This window comes from Apus apus, chromosome 1, assembly GCF_020740795.1.
Source record: "Apus apus isolate bApuApu2 chromosome 1, bApuApu2.pri.cur, whole genome shotgun sequence".
Taxonomy (NCBI): Eukaryota; Metazoa; Chordata; class Aves; order Apodiformes; family Apodidae; genus Apus; species Apus apus.
In genome coordinates this window covers 21,505,660-21,530,616 of record NC_067282.1, presented here as the reverse complement: position 1 = coordinate 21,530,616, position 24,957 = coordinate 21,505,660, and the positions used below count along the sequence as shown (strand labels likewise).

The 24,957-nt window shown below is 41.1% G+C and overlaps 1 protein-coding gene across 1 annotated transcript in view; it reads left to right on the top strand.

Moving 5' to 3' along the window:
- Positions 1-24,957, top strand: part of FLT3 (fms related receptor tyrosine kinase 3) — a 54,187-nt gene that overhangs the window by 17,364 nt on the left and 11,866 nt on the right. The window contains 10 exon segments of the mRNA XM_051608057.1: positions 7,904-8,028; positions 9,678-9,880; positions 10,670-10,785; positions 13,089-13,206; positions 14,074-14,210; positions 14,832-14,971; positions 15,053-15,206; positions 19,374-19,539; positions 23,436-23,542; positions 24,710-24,818. Of these exon segments, the coding sequence (XP_051464017.1) occupies positions 7,912-8,028; positions 9,678-9,880; positions 10,670-10,785; positions 13,089-13,206; positions 14,074-14,210; positions 14,832-14,971; positions 15,053-15,206; positions 19,374-19,539; positions 23,436-23,542; positions 24,710-24,818 (1,367 nt within the window). The 5' untranslated portion in view covers positions 7,904-7,911.

The window sequence follows — 24,957 nt, the reverse complement described above, 5'->3', positions numbered from 1 at the left end:
CAAGCAGAGCCAGCTAGAGTCCTGGTCCTGCCCAGGACCTTGTCCAACTGGCTTCTGAATATCTCTGAGGATGGAGATCACAGCCATTCCAAGCAATCTGTGCCAATGCTTGGTCACCTACCTGGTGAAAAAGTTTGTGCCCGTTACTTCTGGTCCTGTCATTGGGCACCACTGAAAAGCACCTGGCTTCAGCTTCTTTGGACCCTCCCTTCAGATATTTATACACACTGTTAAGATCTCCCTAAGCCTTCCCTTCTTCAGACTGAACTGTGCCCTCTCTCAACCTTTCCTCACAGGAGAAATGCTCCAGTCCCTCAGTAATTTTTGTGGCAGTTCATTGGTCTTTCTGCATTATGTCCATGTCCCTCTTGTACTGAGGAGCTCAGGACTGGGCACAGCACTCCAGGTATGGCCTCACCAGTGCTGAGAAGAGGGGAAGGACCTCAACCTGCTGGCAATACTCCTAATGCAGCCAGGGTACGATTGTTCGCTATAGCTGGTGGAGCAGAAAGGTCTGGGTGATGTGGGAGTCTTCTCTCTCCTAATAAGACAGAAGATGTGGACAAGAAGCAGAAGAGGAACCAGCCACAATGCAGGCTCTTCGTCAGAAAGGGAAGTTGCCATGATAGCTGAGGTTTACTGCCTTTTCAGCCGCTTTTCAGCCACTTCCCAAAAAAGGGGTGTCCTCGGCAGCCCCAGTTATTCTTTGTAAAATGTATCACAAGTGGCTGGAATGGCACAAACTGGGATTTCAGTGAGTTCCCTGTGAGCACCAACCTGAGCAGAGAAGTCACCATGGAATCACGGTCCAGAGGACCTGTGGAAGGGCAGACATTCATTCAACTAATCCTGTGCAAAGCAGACAAAAATAATAATAACAAGCAAAATAACAGTTCCACGGCTTGAGCAGTGCCTTTATCTCTGACTTACAGGGAAGACAGATGGAAAGTTATCTTAGTGAAATGAAAGGCAGATAAGGGTTTGAATACCACCCTGCAGTCATTCCTCACCCAAGCCCAGGTTAACAAAAACCAGAAGAGGCAGGACAGAGAGATAATACAAAGCTTGCTTCAGCCTTCAGCATTTGCTTTGTGCTCAGGAGATTTTCTTCTCTTTTATTTTCTTTTTTTTTTTTTTTCAGATAAAAACCGTGAATTACTGGCATAGGCTTTGAATTCAAAAAGGTGGTTTCAAAGCAAATCTATAAATTAAGGAGCAACATGGTGCTTGGGCCAGTCTGAATTTAACAAAGAAGCCTGCAAAAGCTAGAGGCTTTGGGCTGCTCATAAATATACACGATCCCTCACTAACAGTAACTTATTCCTGAAGGGACAGCAAGTCTGATGTAGTCAGGTATAGAATTAGAAAGTCTGAAATATTACAGAAATCCAAACTGGATTGTTATGTATCCTGGCTTTATTGAATGCTGAAATCACAATAGGAGTCACAGAGCATGACTTGGCTATTAGTCTGCAATAATGTTAATGGCAAAAGGAGTCAATAAAGTTGGATATGTGACAGTGAAGATATGTAATAAGCATGTGAAGAATATGACTGAACTTCATTCCATCATTAGGTGATTTTTACTACATAAAGCACTGAACCAAACGTGTCTGTAAGTAATGGGTGAAAAAGGAGGAGTAGCTCTTCTGACTCCCAGCTGCCTGTTCTGTTGGACAAGGTTTTGTTTGATTCTCTGACAGAGAAGAGTAAAATGCGTGACCAGTGTTATTCCTGATTTGAAATCTTCAGCCATCTCAATTATTCTGTCTTAAAATCTCTATGTAATTTATAAGGTGGCTGCAATGAGCCATAGGCAGGGCTGCTGACTGTTCTCCTCTAAGATGAAAGGTACTTGCATTGAAAGGCATAATTTTATCCAAAAGATGAAGTTTGCTGAAATCTGTACAAAAAATATGTTAGGACATAACTGGACAGAGAACAAATACTTCAAAATGCTGGCCAAGTAAATAGATATTAAAAAAAAAAAAAGTGGAAGAGTAAATTCCTTGCAGCTGTTTTCATCTGATACCTGAAAATGAAGGGTTGAGGAAAAGATGAAGAACACGTTAAAACAGAGAAACTTAGTTTGTGGACAAAGTCTTTCCTGCTGCACATGGCAAACTGTTGGAGTAGACAGGTCTTGGCAGTCATGTTCCTGAGGCAGATTCTTCCTTTCTTATATCTTGAAAGTAGAGCTTTTAAATTCAGGCATAGATGAAGGGCCAGGGAAGTCCTTCCAGATCTGGAAGTGCCAGGGAAGTGAACTTTGTAGGTAGCAGCAATGCAGTTTTGTTACAGAAGTGGACATAAAGTGAGTAAGTTACCAAGCAGCAGAACCCTTTGCTGGCTCTTGCACTGGGTGAGCTATAAATGGTTATTCATTATGACAAGCTCTGCTTTAATATCTCTTCAGAAGAAGCGCTTCTGAGACCACTGTACTAAATAGGAGCACAACCCAACGGCAGGCGGCGGGACGGCGCGGAGCGGTGCGGGGCGGTGCGGAGCCGTGCGGGGCGGTGCGGAGCCGTGCGGGTCTGTGCGGGGCGGTGAGGGGCAGCGCGGGGCGGTGCGGAGCCGTGCGGGGCGGTGCAGAGCCGTGCGGGTCTGTGCGGGGCGGTGCGGGGCAGCGCGGGGCGGTGCGGAGCTGTGCGGGGCGGCAGCGCCTCCTGGCGGCCGCCGCCTGCCCCGTCCTTCCCTCCCCGCGGCCGCGTTGGTGTTGGAGGCTCCCGGTCCCGCTGCGCGGGGACTGCCCTCGCAGGCACCGGAGCGCCGGGAAGAAACGGCCCGCAATGCCGCAGCCTGAACAGCTCCAGGTGGTAACAGCGGCCGGGGAGCCTATCCAGCTGGAAAAATTATTCCCAGATAGTGCCGAGTGTTGCTGGCGATGACAAACAGGAGTGGCAGTGAGAGCAGCGTGCCAGGACGCAGCGCAGTGTCAGTGCTGTTTCTCATGATTAGTTTTTGACTGAGTACACAGAGCCTAGCTGAGCACTTCCTGAAACCACAGGGCTTCCCCTACTCACCTGTGTCACTGCTTTCCTGCTTGGTGGTTCAAGTCTGGAGGTTCCCTGTTCCTTCCACTAAGTCCTCCAGAAGAGATACCATATTCTATAGGTTGGGTTTTTTTCTCGTCTCAAACCTCAATCATGCTTGAACGTGACTGTAAATAATTAAATCAGTTCACGTGATCTTTGTTGTAATTAACTGGTAAGACCAGATAAATGACTGATCCTGACCTAGATGTACCCCATCCAGTGTTAAAACAACTAGTCACCATTAGCATGAGCTGCAATAGAGACACCTTGTTAACCCCTCTGCTTTTGTTAAACCTTGTTACCTGACACAGTTATTATTCTGCTATGGGGAGCTTAGAGGTTGCAATTTTTTTGGAAGCTGGGAGTTATTTAACACAAGGTGAAGACACCAAGGAAGGAAGGTGTTCTAAAAGATGTGGAAGGAGAAAAATTAAGTTTGATGAAAGAGAATTGAGGTAAAAAGTAGGAATTTATTCCAGATCAGCTCTTGCAACATATCCTGCCTCCCTCAGATTTTTTGTTGTATTGAGTGAAATTTCCTCTTCAGGATCCAGGACCTTAGGGGTGATTTGAGAAAAAGGCAGCAATATGCAAATGTGTGGGATTTTCGGGGTTAAGGCATGAGTATTAGGCTCATTTATGTCATCACTTTTACAGATTCTTCATAATTTTTTTGAAAGCTTATGTTTCTGGAAGCACATGACTGTGGGACAACTATAGCTTTCCTGGAAAAAAAGGGTCCTTCTACTTTATCTGACAATGGAAAAAAAATTAGAAAGTTGATTTGGAGGGTGTCACCCAGAGAAAAGAGTGAGAAGCCAAGTCAGACACAAAATATTTTACTCTGTATAATTCTCCTGAGCTGCAAAGCAGAGTGAAAGACTGTTCTACGTCTAGGACACGTCTGACTGCTCTTTCAAACACTAAGCACCCTGAGCTGAATCCAAACACAAAATGCATTTCTTGGTGTAAAGAGAAAGGTTTTCTCTCCATCCTTCATAGTGCTCAAGTTTCTCAGTTAGTCTCTTTCTGATAAACTTATTTTGGAGTGGTTTTCCCGGTTTTCAAAAAGCTGCTTTAGTCATCCCCTACTGGAAAATAGAATTTCATAATCAGTTCCATTAAGTCTACCATCTGACAGCTGAACTAGCTTAAACATAGCTTCTTGGTTTGATATCTCTCCAGTAAATTCGGGCCTTTCTTTTCAGCACTATCATATCTCAGCCCGCTTTTTAATTGTACAGGCATTTTCCCATGTATGTGCCTACACATCTTGACGAAATCCTGACTCAGTTTATGGCAACTAGAGGTTCGTCCGACTTCAGTGAGAACAAGATTTCTCTACTGCATTTGGTTTTTTATAACCTATAACAAGATAATGAAACTGGAAAACAGGCATAAACAAACATTATTCAGAGGCAGCAATTTATTTCCATTCCAGCTTCACTACAGTGCAGCAATACACAATATTATTATATGTGATACATATTTAGTATCCCTTACCCAGTGCTTTCGGTCTCTGCAGTTTTGACTTTGAGCTTTCAGGAGGATAACTGATATGTAGGCCATAAAAGCAACCTCTGAACAGGACAGCCAGCAGCTGAAAGATGAAGACAGTGGCTCAGAGCATTGCCATTTTCCCAATATTTCTTTTCTGGATTCTTCTGCTGCTGAAAGGTTCATTCATTCTCTCATTTTCTGTTTCATCAATGTAATATATTTCTCAAAGACCTGCAAAAATTTAGACCACCTTGTCTCACCTCATGTACATACTTCTGACTAGCAAATCACTCATTTTTTCTCACTGTAAAGCAGCTGGAATCATCTCAAGTTCAAAATATCCCTGCTTACCCTAAAAGCCTTCCTGGATTTCATAGGAATAAAGGCACAGGACAACAGTGAAAAGCTGTAGCAGTTAACACAACAATGAGCTCAAATTTTTCCTATACATGAGGGTGTCCAGGTGCTCACTACTCCCTCTTCCTGCAAATGCTCCCACATACTGTCCTTTACAGCTGCAGTGCTGGTTCGTCAGACACCTTTTTTGCATGTCTAGCTCACAGTCTGGTTGCTACATCTGTCTGCTTCTGCCTAACTCTTAGCTGCAAATCTTTTCCCTGGTGATGTTTAAGTACATCTTTTCCTTTCTGACTGTGGTGTTAGGCATCCTGCTAACAAGGCAATGCTGGTGAAGTGGAGTAAAGCCAGAGATAAATTGGCTCAGCTTGTGCAATCAGAATCTAAACTATATTCCCATCTGCAGGCTGAAGCAAGGGAATGCTCAACAGGCCAAATGCATTGAACTTTTGAGGTCATATTTTCAGGTGGCTTCAGCTGGTGTGTCTTCAAAATCAGTAGACATAGCTGGGTTTTCATCAGCTAAGCCCCTGGCTGTGAGCCTGTGAGTCTCTGGTTTGAAAAGACTGAAGGGTAAAGTGGCCAACCAACACAAGTGGAGAAAGCTGAGCAGAGAAGGACTTGGTGAAAAGCTAGTGGGAATGCTGGAAACTTGGGTTGCATCAATGGGGAGGAATTCAGAGTGCTTGGTGTAGATACCTAATGCATACCTGCCATACTCTCTGGCACTCACTGTCTCAGGAAGTGCTAACATTGTCTTTATAGCCAATAGAGGGAGATACATGTCTCCACAATGAAGTTCTGTTCACCATTCTTAGGGACCACAGACAAACAGGATCTACCTCTGATCTGCAAAACCAGACCAATGTCTGTGTATGCTGTGGAAAGGTGGCACCCGAAATGAGGTGTGTGTTGGGTGCCTGAAGGGGAAGGACTCCGAATCCACATTTGCCAAGAGGGCTGAGAAGGGGTTGTTGAAATGTTGTCAGCTTAGAGCTCAGGCAAGAGGCAACATCAAAGAGGAGATGGCAGCAACTTTTATTCATTTCTTCCTTCAGTTTTGCTCTTTCCATCACCTGCAGCAACAGTCTCATTACTTTCATCCTTCAAGTGCTTCCTGATATATTTACCTTTTTTTCCTCTTTCAACTCTTCACTTTATGTCCAATCATCCCAGGAGCTGAGGAGAAAAAACAAAACAAAACAACACAAAACAACAACAACAAAAACAAACCACCCAGGAGCCAAAGGCAAACATTTTATAGGTTGCCAGAAGAGAGTTGTTATTTTATGATTCAGTGCTTATTTGTATTTGTGGCAGGTGCACCCACCCTGACAAAGACTATTGAAACTTGGTTCTTTTCTGTCTTTGCTTTTTGCATGCTTTCCTTGCTTTTTGCACCCTTATGGTGGTTGTTGCCAGGTACAGGGTCACTGGAAGATGGGGACCTCAGCCAATAAGAGCTGACTGCAGGTCAGATTCAACCTGGATATAAATGGAATCCTCCTGGAGGGAAAATGGAGTCAGTCCTCCTCAGAGCAGCGGGTCTGGAGTCAGGGACTCTCCCCTCAGATCAGAACACTGCCTGAGGTAACTCCTCCAGGTTGAGAGCACTCACCTTGCACATCACCATATGTGCAATCTAAGCATTGATCATGAAAGCTTAGGCATTCTTCAGTCAGCTGGGTAGTGTTAGTCCCACCTGGTATCTGAACCTGTAGTTTACTAATGTTTGTCAGGGTGCTAAACATTTTTTGTTGAAATAAATCTCATTTTGAGTGCCTACCTCATCTATTTTGTGAGCCTCTGCAACAGTACTGTTGAAAGCTGGCTTCAGAGCCTCTGTGGAAATGAGACACGTTTCACGCAGCCAGTTGTGCAGTCTTACTTCTGTTTTGGTTTCTTGTGTGCAACAGTGGGGGCATGGTTACAATATAGCTCCTTTGAGGATAAAAGGTGACTTTTCAAGCTGCAGTCCCTGCAGAAAGACTCAACATGAAATATTCTAGAGAGATGGTGCCTTTGAAGTGGAACAAACTTTCCCAAATTGCTCCTTATGCATAAGGACAACAACATCTGCTCCTGCTGCCAGGGCTAGGAGCTGGCAAGTGAGCTGCCCTGGCTGTGTGGGCTCCTGGGGCATGGCAGAGCCAGGGAGGTATGGAGGAGGGATAAGGCAGGAGAAAGCCATAGGCTCATTCTTCCTTGCCCTCCCCTTTCTGCTTTCCTCAAAAGAGTGGGACTTGCTCCCTTGTTTGCTTCCCAAAGGAGAAAGAGCACAAGGCTGTGAACAGCAGCTCAAGGGAAAGTAGCATCTAACCTGGCCCTTGTAGTGAGCTGCTGGGATGCCAAAATACACATCAGGAAGGCTCAGGAGAGTCTCCAGTACACCAGATAAATACAGCCTGTTGTGGAGAGAATGGAAAGAGAAGACTAGATCTTGCATTCTTGAGTGAGCTGAGTGTGGGCTCTAAAGGCAAGTTGGAACACGTTATTTTGCTATTGCTCTGAGAAGGACTGAGGGTGCTTGGGGGGTATTTCTGACCTGGTCATCTTAGTGCCAATGGGAGGAATGGTGCATGATCATCTTCTGACTCACAATGGGCAAATGCTGACTGCAGGGTTTGGTGCTGCAGGGCCCTTTCAGGGACACTGGTGCAGAGATGAGCTACAAGAGGGAGCCTGTGTTTTGCAGCATGGTTTCTAAAGGAGCCTCCATAACACATAGAGGCTTTTGTCTTTATACATTTTCTTCAGTATTATGGGACATACTTATAATGTATGATGTATCTGCACTTTTGGAAGTTTCTCTGAATACTCCTTTTAGTCACTTCCAATAAACAAATGCAGAGTTTGCAAATGCACATGATATATCTGCATATTCTTTTTGCATTTTTAAAAAAGATGTATTTTTTACAATTTAATTGTATTTAATTTTTAATAAAATTGTTATCCATTACCAGAGAGACAGGAATGATTAAATTTGTCTTCTATTTCTTTTTTTACAGTTCTTGTTATGACAGCAGTTACTTTCACTTCTGCAGTGAATCCAAATACGTCTGAGATTACGTGTTTGTTTATCAGCAAGAAGGATAAAGGCTCAGGAACACCAGAGGCATTGGTATCTCCTAAGGTAATCTAACAGAGAACAAGTTGCTTATGAAGAATTCCTCTCCATTCCAGAAATACCTTCCCAGAAGCTTACAACACTCTAAACCTTTCAGCTGTGGGGATGTCACAGTCAAAATAATCAGTGTTAGGCCAAATATGACTACCAAAGGTTAGAGGAAAGTATATATCGGGATCCATACTTTGAAACTACAAATAAGCACTTTTTTCCTCTAAAACTGGTTTACTTTCTTTTTGTTGTTTGGGTTTTTTAATATGATTTTTTTTTAATTGCTGCTTTGATTCTGTCTCACATCACCATGCCTACATATTGCTGGAACTGTATCAATGTAAAAAGCTATGTGTCTCTAAAGGCACTGACAAGGCTGTGATGTGAATCAGTGGCCAGGCACAGCCAGAGCTGAACCCCTACCATGGTGTGTGTGTGTGCCACAGCTGCTGGGACTGTTAAGGAAGCTGCACCACCATCTGTTCTCACCACCAAAGTCCATAAATTCTTGCCTGGTCTAAACTTTGACTGAAACACCAAAGCTGGATAGAGAATCAAACAAGAATTTTTTCTCTCTCTTCAGACTCAAAGTCTTGAAATGGCAGATACGGTACAACTAATTTGCAAAGAAGCTGAGACCTTCGATTGAGTTGTTTCTTGTGGATTCTTTTTTTAAGAGAGTCTTTTGAAATCTTTTTCATTCCTAGACAAGTAAATCAGTAACCTAGATAACAAAAGAAGGTATATCGGTCAGAGCTGTGCAGTCCTTGTATTGGACAAAGCAGAATATGGCTGTTATCTCTAGATACTTTTCAGAACAAGCAAAGAGATTAACAATGAGCAACGAATGTGAAGAACCAGCTGGCCAAGCACAGTGTGGGGCAGAAGATGCAATGAACTCTGTCTTTCATAAACTTACACAGAACAAATTTCACACACCAAAAAAAGGTAGACATTTAGGGCTGCTCTTCAGATGGAGCTGTTCACTTGCCACCTTTTGCCACATCTAAGCTTAGAAACTCATTAAACCATTGGTGGCTTTCAGAATGACTGTGGAACATTCTCTTTCTGTGTGCAATTCCTCTTTAGCTCTATGCAATGGTGGAGAAATGAAAGGTGTAAACATACCCAGCCCAAACATTCTCTACCTAGTAAAACCCCCAAGGAGCTTTGGAGCAGTCTAGCCAGATGCTGCAATGACAAGCAGTGGCCCTGCCTTTGGCTTGAGATCACAAACAAAAAGGTTGTATTATAGTTCTCTGTCTTCCTATGGTTATATGTGAAAGAAAACAAAAATGGGATTAAAGAGTAGCCTATATCACTAAGGGAGACTATCCTGCTTCTGGCTAAAATTGTTCTGTGATGTCTATCTAGAGCATAGAATTAACTCATTCAACAGGAGTCCAATAGTATTTCCTCATGCAGCTGAATTCAACATCTTCCTGACTAAGTTTGACAGTAGAAATGAAAACAAAACAAAACAAAAGCCAAACAAAACAAATTTAAGATATGATGAAGGTATTATTTCAGTATAATTTCTATTCAGATTTGGGCGTTATGAGACATTATTAATGTAGGAAACCTTTCCAAAAGAATATCCTTTAAAAAGGCAAATAAAACTGATTGCTAATTAATACATAACAATCTGTCCTCTTGCATTGCAGATTCCTAACATTTTAGAAGATCTTGGGTGTTATTTGAATTCTCAAGGAACAGAGAACATCTATGAACCATCTAAAAATGTGGAAGTCAATGTGTTTGAAGATATTGAATTAAGAGTGATAATGAACGTTTCAGAGATCATTTCATGTTTTTGGTTCTTTAAAGAGAGAAAAGCTTGTAAACCTTCATTGGACTCAAAGTATCAGTAAGTCAAGGGATGTACTGGATCAAAGAAACTTTAAGATTATTTTTTTAGGATGCAAATAGAATATTTTCTGTGACTGTGTTTGCATTTAATTTAATACAATGAATTATCTTTTCTAATCTTCTAATCTTTCTTAACTGTTGTTGCCTGGCAGCACACTGCTGGTTGCCAGTTAGACACATGTACAGATGTGAGTCTTAAAGCCAAGAATAGTTTGAAATGAGCTTCTTCTTTTAATTTATATAGCATAATACAAGGAGTTCTCCAGGGACTTTCTAACATTGATCAGTCTGAGCTTTGCAGTGCTCATGTGAGGCAAATATCATGATTCTATAGTCAAAGAAACTGAGATGTGGAAAAATATGTGACTTGTTGGAGTCACACTGCAGATGAGGAAGAACACCAGCAACAGCACCTTCATTCTTAGAGCCAAACCTGGGCTGGAACCCGAGGCTGGAATATTGCCTCACCCTGCAAAGCATGTGGGATAGAACTGTAGGTAAAAACGTTTCTCTGTGGACCTCCACCGCTGTTGTAACTCAGGGAGTCCAGCCTTCCCAATGCTTTGGTGTTCAGTATGTGCTTGCAACCTGTGGTTGCAAGTTCTCATGTGCTGCTTGTGTAGGAAGATACATGATGAAAAAACGTTCAGGTTGTAGGGCACGATTAAAGTAATGAGTAATGGAATTTCTGAAGTGTTTTCGCAAGAGCTAAAGAGCTAACATTTTATTGTGTCTGCTGCATATCACTTCCTAGATAACAAATGCAGCTTTATTTTCCTTCTCATAGGTATGTTACGTCTTTGGCTTTTTCCCAAATAAAAGAAGCACAAGCTGGAAAATACACCCTCTCAGTCATAAGTAAAACCAGCAATTACACAGTAGTTGTGCCTGTTCTCATCCGAAGTAAGTATATGTCAAATGAAAGGGGGCACTCCATCAATAGATTCAAGGAGAGACGCTCAGGTTCAGTCAAAGCAGTGAAGCTCTTGCACACTACATCTTCCTAAATATCCTTACAACTTGAGGCTGCCTTTGGAGACTGAAGTCAAAACCACAGACTGCGAGAGTCAGATTTCACTGTCAATAAACCATGGAAATTAACAAATAGAGATGTAAATGTACAGCAGCCCTCTTCGCTCCTATGAGCGATTCCCCTTTGTGCCAAGAGGGACAAATCAAGGGTGGCTTTTGTGTGCTTTCAGAACTCATGGATGAGATTTGTTGGCTTGCCTCTTGGCCTGTTTATTCTTGGTATTACTAGCTGGGCTGTTATCTGGAGCAGATGAGAATATCCCTTTTACATTTTTGTTCCTGGCACTCCAAAGCCTTGTCCCACTCTGCCACTTGTCTACCTGGGCCTGGCACTGGTTCTCTGCACTTCTCACACAGCTTTTCTTTTGCAGTTCTGTGGGCAGCAAGAGGTGCCAGTGGGGGAAGGGGAAGGCAAGGTGCTTTTATCAGTACCAGCCTTTACTTGTTTCTTAGGTCTTTGGGTAAAACACATCAGTACTGCAGCTGCTCTCAGCACAGGAGTGCCCAAGAAGCTGAGATTTTAGCTGCTGTTAAATGCTCATGACACAGCACATGCAAGGTGTGACTTTTCAAAAGGCTCACATTGGGAGCAGATTTGATTGAATTTTCTCAAGGACCACAGAAGAGAAATCTGTAGTGCAAAGACAACTGCTGCAACAATGTTCAAGCTTCTGCTTCTTTGTAAGGGTATCCAATAACTTTTTTTCTTTTTTTTTTTCTTTTTTTTTTTTAAAAAAAAAGGATCCATATTGACTTGATCATTTTAAGAGAAAAAAAATACCATAATATTTTGTCTGGAAAGGGCTAAATTTAAAGATAAAATTAAGAAATGGGAAATAAATTTCAAATAAAAAAAAGCAAAACATCATTCCAAACAGCTAAGACTTGTAAAGTTAGGACCAAACCCTTCAAGAGACAGGTTTAATAGCATGCATAATTACTTGCATTTATTTTTAGTAAACTGTCTAATCAACACTTCTTATTCCTTCTTTATTTGTTTTTAAAATATTTTTTCTGTTTGATTTTTGTGTCTCTCAGGTGTTAGAAATGTCACCTTGTCTATCCTTGTTCTATTTGAAGGCCTATTTCATGTCTTAATTAAAATTTTAGGAGCTTCACTGAGGGGCCAGGGTATTAAAATTTTAATTAAAAATTACTTTTTCCACTATATCAATTAGGCATTAGAGGTAAAAGATGCTATTATATGTGCAAGCAAGAGTAGTTCGAAACAGTCTCAATAAAGATCTTTTACATATCAGTTGCTCAGATTGCATTCTCTTTCTCCTGTGAATCTAATATCATAATTACAGCTCTCATAAAATCCCCCAGGCTAGATGTGAGCCCTTCAGCTGAGATATGAATCTCTATAGATGAAAAAAAACACATTTCTAGGCCCAGCTTATAAGGGATAAATTAAAAAAGAAATTAAAAAACACAGAAGTATTAGTTTCACCTTTGCATGTCACCATGCAGGCAATGGAAGTGTGACTCTAAACAAAATGCCACTCTTCTGTGTGGAAGCTGTAATTTCATTGAAGGTGACCTAAAACCAGCCTCAGGGCTTTTAATTTTCAGTCAAAGCTCTACCAGTTTTAATGCGTTACGTTTTTGTGCTTTCTCAAAATCTGCACCTCACTGGTTCAGGGGACTGAGAGTTGTTTAGAAACCTTTTGCCCCTGGGTTACACAGATATGGTACAGAGAAGTCTGCTGGTTATCAGAAGACATTCTCACCCCTTGTTTTTCCGTGGTGTATCTGATCTGACGGAGTTGTGTGCAAGGATCCCATCCTGTGTAGAGACATTGTAGTCTCAACAGATACTCTACCAGAGGCCACAGGCTTGGGGTGTGATTTCAGAAGGTGTCTGTGCTCCTGCTCAGTGAAATGAACAGCAACCACAGCAAATTAACACCTTTCAGTATCAGTCTCTGGTGTACAGAGAGGCAGGCTTTTGGTACAGGAGGAGGTGGGGAAACTGTGTGTTTAGCAATCAAGGCTGAAAAGCTCATGAGACCAACCCGCAATATCCCTGGGGCAGAATCATTTTCTGTTTCCTCAGTGTTGAAACCTCCTGGAACAAACTACAGCTCTGTAACTTTATGCACTGTGAAATGAGCAAAGCACTGTTTCAAAGTGATTTCAGCATTCCTAAATATTTGCATGATTTTTAACAGCGAAACCAGGCAAACCCTATTTCAGGAAAAGGGAAAAATCAGATGCTGTTGAGTGCATATCTGAGAGCTACCCCCAGCCCTATGTGGAGTGGATATTTTGCAAAACACCTGAAAAGAGGTATGGTGTATATTTAGATGCATGTTGAACCACTAGAATGAAAGTCTACCACCTTCTGAATGAAAAGGGGGAAGTTTTGTACTGCTGATGTCCCTAGCAAGCTGGGGAGATAACTGAAGAAGACCTTTTGAGTCACAATTTTTGGAGATGAGCTCTGCCAGGTTGCAGCCACATGCTGGTTAAAAACCTGTGTCTGCATGATCCATGTCTGGAGTTCTGCAGGACATTTTTCTTAGAAATTTTGGCTGTTCTGCTCTTTTGGAAATTTTCAGCACTTGGCTTGGAAAAAGTTATTCCAGATTATAGTATTTTGGTGTCATCAGAGCAAATCAAAGGTATCTCATTTCCCTCCAATTTTTTCACATTTTTTTGGAAATGTGAATGGATTAGACCTGGGAATATGTTACAAGGCATAATAATTTTCCAAGCTAAATTATTTTTTCCCCCCATTCTATTAACATTGATCCTATTAACAGCGGAAATAACACCTTTCTCTGTGGTGCTGCAGTTTGGGATCTGTGTCTTACAGCAGCCTCTGGATTTGCATCAGCTCCCACCACCAGGAATTCAGAGATGTGGTGTGAAAGCTCAACCTCTGTGATTTCAGTCTTGTCCAGATTTTACTTACAGCACTACCTGCCTATGAGCCAGTTTGAGCCTATTCAGATCATTTCAGTTCATATTTCTGCTTAAGCTGTGATATTTTTATTTTCTTATCTTTATCTTTTATAGTTCCTTTTTATTCAGCTATGTAAGACCCAGTTTTCCCACTATTGTTTGCATATTCTCATGGCCTGGAGATTTATCAGATGTGTTTGCTTGAGGTTAACCAAATTAGTCGATAAATAATTGTGCTTGTAATTGCAGTTGCCCTGATAAAATACATGAAGAAACTGAGGAACTAGATGACATAAAGAAGATACAACTGAAATTATTTCAAACTTTTATCTGGTGCTGTGCAGTTAATGACCTGGGCAGAGAATGCACCAACCTCTTTACAATAGGTAAATTCTCTCTAAGGTTTACTTATGTGTGAGCTGGATTCTGCCACTGAAGTTAGTTAGACTTCTCATCTGAGTACACTTTCTGGGCTAAACGGCTTGTTTGTAATCACTGGAACAAATATAACAGTGAATATGATTGCTTTATCTCACATTTACACCCTAAATACTAACAGCTGTTTGTGGTGTCTGTAAAAAAAAGTCTTGCCCTTCTACATTTGACAAAAAAAATTATTAACTTTTTCTTTATACTTTTAGGACTGTGTTGGAGGGCTACGGTCTTCAGAGTGCTCTCAAATACATAGATTTATAAATAATTATAACTTAATTTATAAATTCAGGTTTGTTTGTCTTTTTTAAAAAAAAAACAAAACTGAGCTAAGCTAAGCTGTGTGCTGAGGTGTTCCCTCTAGATATCTTGCAAGTTATGACAAAATTTGGTTTGAGACATTTAAAGTAATGAAACTTACTAATTTCATTATTAATGAGTAATTTTCCCAAATTCTAATTGTATGACATTGTAATAATGGATGCCTATAGCGTGCTAGAAAGAAAGTTGATCTAACTGAGCATTTTTCCAGGCAAAGTGACAGTTGTTTCAGTGACTATGTTTTGATTTTGTAGATTTAAATGAAAGACAATCAGCACCTTTACCTGAATTACTTGTTAAAGTCGGAGAACCATTGCTGATCAGATGCAGAGCAGTCCACCTTAATTATAAATTTGGAATAAAATTTTCTTTCGAAAACAAAGAAGTTGAGCAGGTAAGAAGGCTGGGCATATTTTAAAATAGATACTATTGGGCATTATCAACTGATTAAATGGGAATCTCTGTTGAAAACTAGGAGCGCCAGTTTGAAGGATTAGAATATCAAGCAGATGGCTCAGCAATTCGGATCCAGTATGTGTTTGCTCCAGCAGCAGGAAGAAGTGATAGTGGACATTACACCTGTTCTTCCACCACTCATCCGAATCAAACTGCTTTGGTTACAGTTTTAGGTAATTCTAGCCCCCAGTATTAATTTTGTCCCTTGGTTGGTTGTTTTACTTTGTTTTCCGTATTGCAGGTATGCAGAGTATGTTTACAGTTTCTTTTCTATGGAAAAAGTCTATTTGCGCTTATTGGCAGTCCAGGAGTCAAGACATTAATCTAAGATGAGTTATTCTGGTGGCTGAAGATCATAAACCTTTTCTTCATACTGTTTTTGAAATAATTCCTAATAAAAACCAGTGCTTTTAGAAGTGAAATTAAATGACGTTGTTTGGAGATCTGGTCTAGGTGACTGTTTCAATGGTATCTCTAGAAACACAGGCTGGGATTAATCTCATTATTGTAGATAACTCTCAGCCATTGTGATGGATGGTGGCTTTTTGTGTGGACACAAAGCTATAGGGTCCCCACAGGGCTATGCCTTGGGCTTTCTGGGCAGGGGGGAGCTGTGTAGTAGTGTAACCCTTCTCTATGCCACCAACTCAGGTGTAGGGAACTGCAGAACAGATACCAACAATTAGAGGTAGCACACTGGAGAAAACACCATTTCTGAAGCAGCCCAAGAACATAAAATGCATGACCTGCCCTGTGTGTTCAGCTTTTCATGTTCAGCTTAGTAGTTTGGCCAGAGACTTGAATGACCAGTGACTGGTCTCAACTAATGTGAGACAGAAACATCCTGCTGTGACTCCAGTATGTGTTTTGCAAAGTTGCACCCACAGCCTCAACCTCGCCTCACCACTTGCTCCCATTTCATCTCCATTCATTCACAGATGGCACCTCCACCCCACCTCTGCTCCACCATTGGAGAAAGGGAGGTAAGGTGGAGGTTATCGAGGCCCCTGCTCTTCTGTTTTGTATAGTCCGTTCAGCTGCTCCTTGCTCTTATGCAGAAAAAAAAACAGATAAAAAAATCTGTCCTGGGCCTGATCTGGGTGTACTGGGAAGGAACTGAACAGGTGGAAGGTCCTTGGTGGTGGGCTCTCCCACTCAAAACCCAAAACAGATGGGAAATGGCCGTTTCCTTTTATAGCAAGGGAGTGACCTCATTCTATTTAAGCAACACATCGATTTAAAAGCCAGTGGTGTTGAAATTAGTCCAGAACAGCCTCAACTGCAAACCTTGTTTCTCAGATGGGAATAATATACAACAGATATAAGTCTGGAAATAAGGTATTAAAGGAAAAGCTGCAGTAAAGACCAGGCTGCTGGAACAGGCACTGGGAGTAGCTTTCTGACTGGTGTGCTGGGAGTTGGCATGTGTAGCCCTGAGAACAAGGCTCTCTGAAGCACTGACCATGTGTTTGGTTTTAGATGCAGTTTACAGCACCCAGGCTAGGAATGGCAGGATGTGAGAATACTTATCCCAGTCTCTTCAGAAATTACTTTGCTAGTACAATATCCTCTTTTCAGCTTCTGCCTAACACTGAGTGGGAAGTTCTGTCATCATTTACAATAACCCAGTATGATACCTTGACATTTTTACTACACACATCTTCTTACTAAACAGGAAGGTAGGGGTGAGGAAATAGCATAGAGAAAGGGCAAGATCCTCTTCTTTCTCAGTATTGGTACCCAGTTCAGAAATAGTGGCTGCTTAGATCCATAAAATATCAGGTGTGAGTATGTGTCATATTAGCAGGGGATATTTGAGACCCCTGTTCAAATTTTTATTTCTTAGTTTTATTTCTTAGTGGGGTATTTTTTGACTGAGGTGCTCCACACTACAATGATTGTCTGTACCCTCCTTCATACCTCTTACACCAACAAAACTCCTGAGGGCTCGTTGGCTTTGCTGATGAAAAATCCTCTTTACTCACATGATGGATTACAGTGAGGGAGTTGTTGTCATATCTAACAAACATGCTTCTCTCTCCAGGGTTATACAGGGACATTGTGTGCTTCTAATCCACCCCAGCTTCTAACCTAATGTGTTAATGACAACCGTTGTTGGTGTGAATTTGTGCTAGCATCCAAGGTTCCATCTCAGCAGTGATACATGGATTCCACTCAGCTGTCCATGTCACAGGGTGGCAGTTTCTGAAATGATCAGTGTCCTTTCCTTTAAACCGTCACTGTGCATGATGGTCGTGATGTAACTTAACCAAGAGAAAACTGATTTGATTGGCACATACTGCATTGCCAAGGGAGCCTGACTAGCATAACTACATTGATGGGTGGCCTAATCTGTAACAACAAGCCAGAAAGCTCTGGTTTGCTCTTTGATGACTGATACTTCACCAACTTATCCCATCTTGTGTAGCTGGCCAGGTCAGGCAGGGTTTTTAGGCCACTTTACAGCACAACAGAGATCATACCAACAACTGCAGCTGCAAGGCTCTTTTTTTCTGCAGTTCTGATGCTCAGTTTCCACCAGTGTTGAACGAGGAATTTTTAGCACGACACGATTTTGATTCAGGAATATGCAAGCAACTTTGCCACACAAAAAGCAACAGATAAAAAATTGTTCAAAACAACAAATAATTAAATACAAAACAGACACATGAAAAAGTTTATTCCAGTCTCAAGAATTTTGTCTCACCTCTCTGTCATTACTGAATAATTATGTTCTTCTGGCAGAAATACACTTAAACCTGCAAAAAAAAAAAAATAAAATGGTAAGACAAGCAATAATGTGCTATTTTCTTTCTCATTCGAGAAAGACACTACTTTTCCTGAGTTATTTTCCAGATATATGGCATAAGCTGCTCCAAGGGCCTCTATGCACTTTGGAGAAGGCCTTTATTCTTGGCTGGTAGTGCTGTTTAAAGTACACACAGAGATGACCTTCTGCCTGGAAGGATGAGGTCCAAAAGATCATTCAAAAGATGAAGGTCCAATTTATAAAACCAGTAGCCTTCAATTTCAAATAGCAGGAGAACTGTAGTGAAGGAAATTGCTTCTTGTTTTAAAGCACTGACATTTTTGTGGTTTTATGGGAGTTTCCAGATAGTATTTTTTAAAGCAGTGTGCTAGACAGAGATAAAACATGCCAAGCAGAATAGAGAGTTACAAAAAGAAAACACTCACAAGGAAAAACCTGGTCCAGCAATATTTCTGTGTTGTGTTTTTTCACCATGTAGCTGATCAAACTCTGGCACAAGTTTTCCAGAGATTGTAGAGTCTACTTCCTTGGAGATACCCAGACTCAGCTGGATGTGGGTCTGAGCAGCCTCATCTGGTTGGACCTGCTCTGAGCAGGAGCTGGACTAGACATCTCCAGAGATCTCTTTTAATGTATGATTCTGTAATTTACACAACGCTGATCCTGGCCCCGCTGATGCCTTTAGGACAGCCTTCTCCCATATACATCTGCTGTTCTGTCTCTTTGGGAAGGATTCATTGCACTTCACAAGACATCTACCCCAACAATTACTTTGGTTCCTTCAGCAGTCAGTGTCAAGAAAAGATACTTCCAGAAGCAGTTCAGTACATCTTTGTTGTCTTCTGTTTTAGATCGGGATACATCTGGACGTGCCTATCTCATTCCACTGAGTTTGTCAGAGGTCCAGATAAGTAGCTTAGACAGGTCCCTGAACTGCAGACAGCTCCATTAGCAGAAATCAACCCCACCCTAGCAGGGCAGGTGCCTGCAGCTCATGGTTCATGCAAATCTTCAAAATACTTTTTCATTTTGCTTTTGTCTTTCATCAAATATGTCTAACGTAGATGAAGAAATAAAGGAGCAGCTACAAGACCAATCTGCAAATCATCAGCTCATTTCAGGGAAGGAGAAACAAATACTGTCAACATCTGATTATGCTGGTGGTGCCACCTGGCTTTGTTCTCTGTTAGAGGAAAGCCAGGAGATGCAGCTGTTAACAACTGGAACACACACCTAAAACAAACAAAATAAATACTGGTGGTGTTGGCCCCATGTTTCTGCAGGGAGAATGAAGGGAAAATGTCAGTTCCTTTTGGCAGGGCTCTGGTCTAACCAAATATGCAACTTCAGCAGGCTCAGGTCATTGATCTGCAGCTGAATACAGAGTCATCATTTCAACACTATTTTTAACCATTATCTTATTTTTGATTCACACGATGCATTTTGTGATATAACATAGTGCTTTTTTTTTTGCTTGTGATAACCAAAGCAAAAAAAAATACAGGTGTTAAAATGCCTTCCTCCATTATGCCGTCCAGCCTTTGTAATATATTATGTATTTTCTTTTCAGAAAAGGGATTTATAAATATAACTGACTCTGAAGAAAATTTTGAAATTGGTCATGAAGAGTTTTGCTTTCAAGTTAATTTCACAGCATATCCACCAGTTAGATGTATGTGGCTGTTTTCCAATAAAACATTTCCTTGCAAACAAAGTTACAGTATGGATCAACGCAGGTACTGGAATATTTTGGAATAATTTGGTATAATTATGTTTCCTCTTTATATCTCGCTTGGATTGCTTACTATTCCTGTTGTGTATTCTCCTCATGCTTGTAAAATGTGGATGGGCCACATGATGAAATCGTGTTAAGTCATGCAAACATTATTTTGGCTTTCCAGAGCAGTTTATGTAGATAAGTTCTAGAATCACTGTATTCTCTGTGTTATAATAAACCCTTTGGTAAGTTAGGTAGCTAGTAACTCTTTGGTTTATATGCATTTTGCCATTCCCTTTCTCTCTAACATAATTTTTCAGTTACAGACCTGTAGCAGTTTTCATACTGGATCACAAGTTCTACATGTTCCCCTTTTCTCATTCTGTTTTTTGATGATGTTTCCAGTGTCTTTCAAAGTGCTCAAATCAAAACCAGGGCCCTGTAGTTTCCCAGGCTACCATTAGATTTGCTCAGCTCTGTCTGTGCCACAGAAACATACCGTTCTGCTCATTACCCAGGTCATGGATTCTTCCTTTGCTGCAAAACATGTTTTGAATAAACCTGTTAGTTATCTACCTTTTCTGTTGTTTCCTACAATGAAGTTTTGGCATGAATCCTGCTCAAGACTAATGGTTTCTCCATTCCCTAGGCTTTCTAATTTCTTGATAACATTATCTAATTTCCTTCAGAGTTTCTTTCAGAGTAGTTCCAAGGCTTTCAAGGTAACAGCTCTTATTCACCTCAATGAAAATAAAGCCAAATTGTGCTTTTAAAGTTTTAACTTAAAACCAAGCAAAACCTAGACAGGAATTAATGTGCCTGCACTGATTTCTTCTCATATTCTGAACACCTCTCTTAGCATCTACATAAAACTGTGTCACAGCCTTGATTATACTTACTATAATTTCTTTCCTTAGTATTTTATCCTCAATTTTATCTGTTATCTTCCCAAATTATCTTTGTAACAGACTGGCTTTTTCATCTGCATCAGGTGGTGTGTTGGAGTCAAACCTTCACAGGGTTCAGAGACAGCTCAGTTCAGATTAGTAAATTGTCATCTTCTGGCAATGGCCACAGGAACTCTGTCCATGCTGATAAAGTGAGAGCTGTCAGCAAACTTTGATAGCTTTGGGTGGGTGTTGGTGACTAATCTGCAATGCCTAATGTGGGATAGGCAGCTCTGTTCTTTGTGGTCAGGACTGATTTTGGAAATGAGGTCTCAGGGGATTGTCATGAGCGTTTGCTCATCCTTGTCCAATAGGTACCTCCCTCTAGCTGATAATGCTAAGTTGATTTGCTTTGCAGATGATATGGACATCTCACTGCTTCTAAGAGCAGGAGCCAGTTTTGCTTGGATGATTGACAGCTAGTGTAAATTCAAACCAGATAAGAAGAAGGTGTTACAGACCGGGCCAACAGTAACAGCTTTGAGAACTCTTGAAATAGCTTAGGTAACCTTCATTAACCAGTAAGGTGCACCTGCTGGTAGCCTGGGATTTGTGAGTCACTTCAGATAGCCTTTGCAGCACCAAATTGGTGGATGCTGAGTGCTGATTCTTACCTGCCAGTGGGGGAAAGTCCAGCCTGGCCCTGTACTGGCCATGGCCACATCATGCCTCCTTGCCCTAACCGCTGCTAGAGCTCGGTCTGGAGGCTACTTCAAACAAGTGACCCAGCCATCCATCTGACTGTGCTGTTGATTAAATATTTTTTTTTCCTTTTTTTTTTTTTCATCATCTTAGGCAGTTACGCTTTGCATTTATTTAGCATTCTGTTTCTTTCATGGAAATATAATTGAGGGGAAAAGACATATTTTGTGATTATTTAGTCTGACAAGTACATTCTTCTGTACCAACATCACCCACAGCTACCCAGTTTTGGTTGAGTACTAGCATTGAATAGACATGTCTCTCCCAAGGAAGAAGAGCAGAGGTAGATATTTCATTCAGTTTAAAGTTCCCAGAAGCAGGTGGGGATGTCAGGAGATTCTGCCTTCAAGCTGTAGCACTGCAGATTTCAATGTGATCCTAAAGCATAAGATTGCTTGAAACAAAACAAAAGATCATAATATACTTTAACATATTGTGAGCATAACTTTGCATATTTCAGTTGACTTCTGTGTAATCCCATCTCTCAACACTTCTACTTTATTCCTTTCATATCTTTTTTCATTTCCTGTTTTTCTCTATTTTATTTTTTTTTGCCATTTCCTTATAATTTTGTTCATCCTGATTAGAGATGAAATTAAGTTGTATTAATTAACTTGGTCCCCTTCTTTAGCTTTTCAAGTCCCAAGGATTCATCTCTCCTGTCAGTGCTCCTACACTCAGAGATTTCTCCAGAATTTCCATTTTCTATTTGTTTTTGTTATCTCTCTGTTTTAGTAAATGCAAATTTTCACTTCCCTCCTAAGAGCATGTGAGTTTTCATACACAGAGTGTTAAATTTATAATATTTATTTCACATCCCCTTACATTTTCAAGCATGAAAGACACACTTTTAAAATTACTTTCTCATTGTTCATAAGGATTTAATCCTTCAGATCTAGGATTTCAAAAGCACCAACTGATCTGTGGTTTCCCCTGCCTTCAGTAGCCATTTTGAGGCAGCTTAAAAAGGGTCTGATTTTCAACAGTCCCTGAGTTCAGGGACATCTTTAAGATCATTTCAGATGAATACATTCAAAAATCAATAACCACAGGGAGGTGTTGCCTTAGTCAAAAGGCAAAATTGCCAGTGACTTCAATATGAGTTTTCCTGGTTTAGAACTGCAATGTGATACTTAGTTCACTTGTATGTATCTTGCTTAACAAGAAATACCTTGGTTTTATTTCTCTAGATTTCAAGTACATTACTCCTTTCTCTTACTTTGCAAATTACTGGTATGGGCTGTCTTTTAGTCTGTCTGCTTCAAACCCTCTGATAAGCCTGATTGTTTTTACCAGTAAAATGGAATTGGGGACCTCCTACCCTGTTATCCTTGAATAATCAGCCAAAAATATCTGCCCCCAAAGTGCCAGCAGCTAAACCTAAGAAGGGATTTTCTTAGGTGCTCTTTGAATATTGATGAACTGCAGTAGATGCCATCTAAATATGACAATTGTCCTGAAAACAGCCCAGTCAAAAGGACCGAAATAGGAGGCCATCTCTGCAAGATAATGTATTCCCTCCCCACCTTTTCCCATGTCCCATAAACCAGTGATTCAACAGATCAGCCATGCAGGAATCTGTAAGTCTCTGCAGTCCTACTTTGTTAGGTCCTGCCCAGGGACTTGTTAAAACCATCCCTTAACATTTCTATTGACACAAGCCATTTCCTGCATGGTTTGAGTCTTAATTTGCTGCCATCCGTTGGGCCAAATGCCACAGGGATTAGTAGAAGGCTGCCCCTCCTGCAGAAATGTCTTGGTGGCTCCTGCTTTATCTTATTGACTTTGGACTTGTGATGATGATCTCTTTCCTGAGTTTCCATCATATCTTTCAATTTGGAGAGGTTTATCTTTTATGAGCTTACCTGTCTCATTGTTATTTTCTAATAGTCTTTTTGTATCAACTAGAAACTCACATAAAAATCCTTCAGGGAGTAGAATTTAATCCTCTACTGGTCTTAGCATATGTGCCAGGATGTGTTATGTTTCGAACAGATTGGTAACAAAATCACAGCCTGACAGCCCAGATGCACTCCAGGAACTATGAGGAAAATGGCAGAATGAAATCAATACTACAGGAAAAAATACCCTCTTACCAAAAGAGTTACATTCTGGAGTTCATGTTCTCTAATGAAAAATAATTCAGTCTGGGTTCCTCCTTAGAAGATGTTGAATGGTTTCAGATGTATGCATGACTCTTGACTGCACTTAGTATCTTTTTCAGGTTGACCCTTTGTCCTCTTCCTGTCTTTTCTTTGCTCCACAGTATTTCCTCGAAGTTCTGCAACCACCAGCACCAGTCTGGGATATATGTATTTTATGCTGAAAATGATGATATGATCACGACAAAAAAATTCACTCTGTATGTGAGAAGTAAGTGAGAAAACAAACCCTGTGAAGATTTGACAAAGTCTGGTACTTTGCCACTGGTATAAATGGAGCCAGTATGCTGGTTTTCCGTGGATATTCCCCATTTCATTGACATGGAATTATTGTTAAAAATGGAGGAGCTCAAGGCAAAAGTGTGATTCTCTTCACACTGTGCTGCACTACTGAAATCCACAGGCACAGGGGTAGAGAAGGATGCCAGCTGCTTGTGGGTCATGTTTTGTGTTGGTCAGGGATGGAGAACAGCAGGAAGAGGAAGTTATTTTCTTTCTCTCCCCTTCAGTCTGCTACAAACAGACATTACAGAACAGGAGAAATTGGTCATATACTGAGAAAGCTAATACTTCTTATGAAAACCACTAAGCTTAGGAGCTCAGTAAAATGCAGTGACTGTATTCTAACTCCAGAGAGCCCAAATATATGTCACTGCTGTAGAAACTACATGAGATACACAGTGAGAGGAAACACTTATCCTCATTAGGTGTTAGCTTTCTATAGCGTGTTCTTGTCATTTTGTCCTTTTTCTTTTTTTTTTTTTTTTTTTTCTGCTAATGGCATTTGTGAGTTAATGCAGTTAGTCTGGAGACCCTTTGGTGTGTGAGACATGTTAGGGCTGTGCTGCCTCCTACGCCCCTGCCCACAATTCCCCCACATGCACGGTCTTGCCTGGTGTTCTCAGTCATCTCAGTTCTTCCACATGACTGCAGCATCTCTTCCTTGCTTCAGGTTAGGGATCATTATGTATTATACATTATTTACAGAGAGATCCTCTGTGCATATTTTGTATGAGCCTGATGCTCCAGAACCAGGGTATCTGTGGAATCATAGGGCAGACTGGTTGTTCCGTCAGAAAAGCAGAGGTCAAGACTTCTGATTTCAGCTCTGCCACTGTTTTGGTCTGGATGTGCCTGTGCAGAAAAGTGGCTGATCCCCTTGCCTTGCCCACACTGTCCTCCCACAGAACTGAGTCATGGGGCTAGAGGAGGGAGGAGGACTGAGGGCTGCATCCAGCTCTCACAGCAGTTGCAGGTGGGTTATTTTGAAAACACAGAAGCAGGTCTTGGTCTCAGCAGATGTAGCAGTGCCACATAAATGTGAAGGTTTGGGTCACTGAAGTGCTGACAGAAATTGTCTTATGTTATCTTCTTGCAGGAAAACCTGAAGTAAGGATGCAGGTGTTCAAGCAGATCACTTGTTTTGCTGACAGTTACCCTGCCTCATCCTGGGTTTGGAGGAACTGTCCTGAACTGAATTCATCCAAGTAAATATCTTGTCCCCTTTTCTATTCATTGCAAAGACCACATCTTAGCTATCCTTGGTTAAATGAAGACTAGCCTGTAAGAAACTAAGTGTAAAATGTACCCTTGACCCTTTGTACAAGGGGACAAGGTGGCCCACTC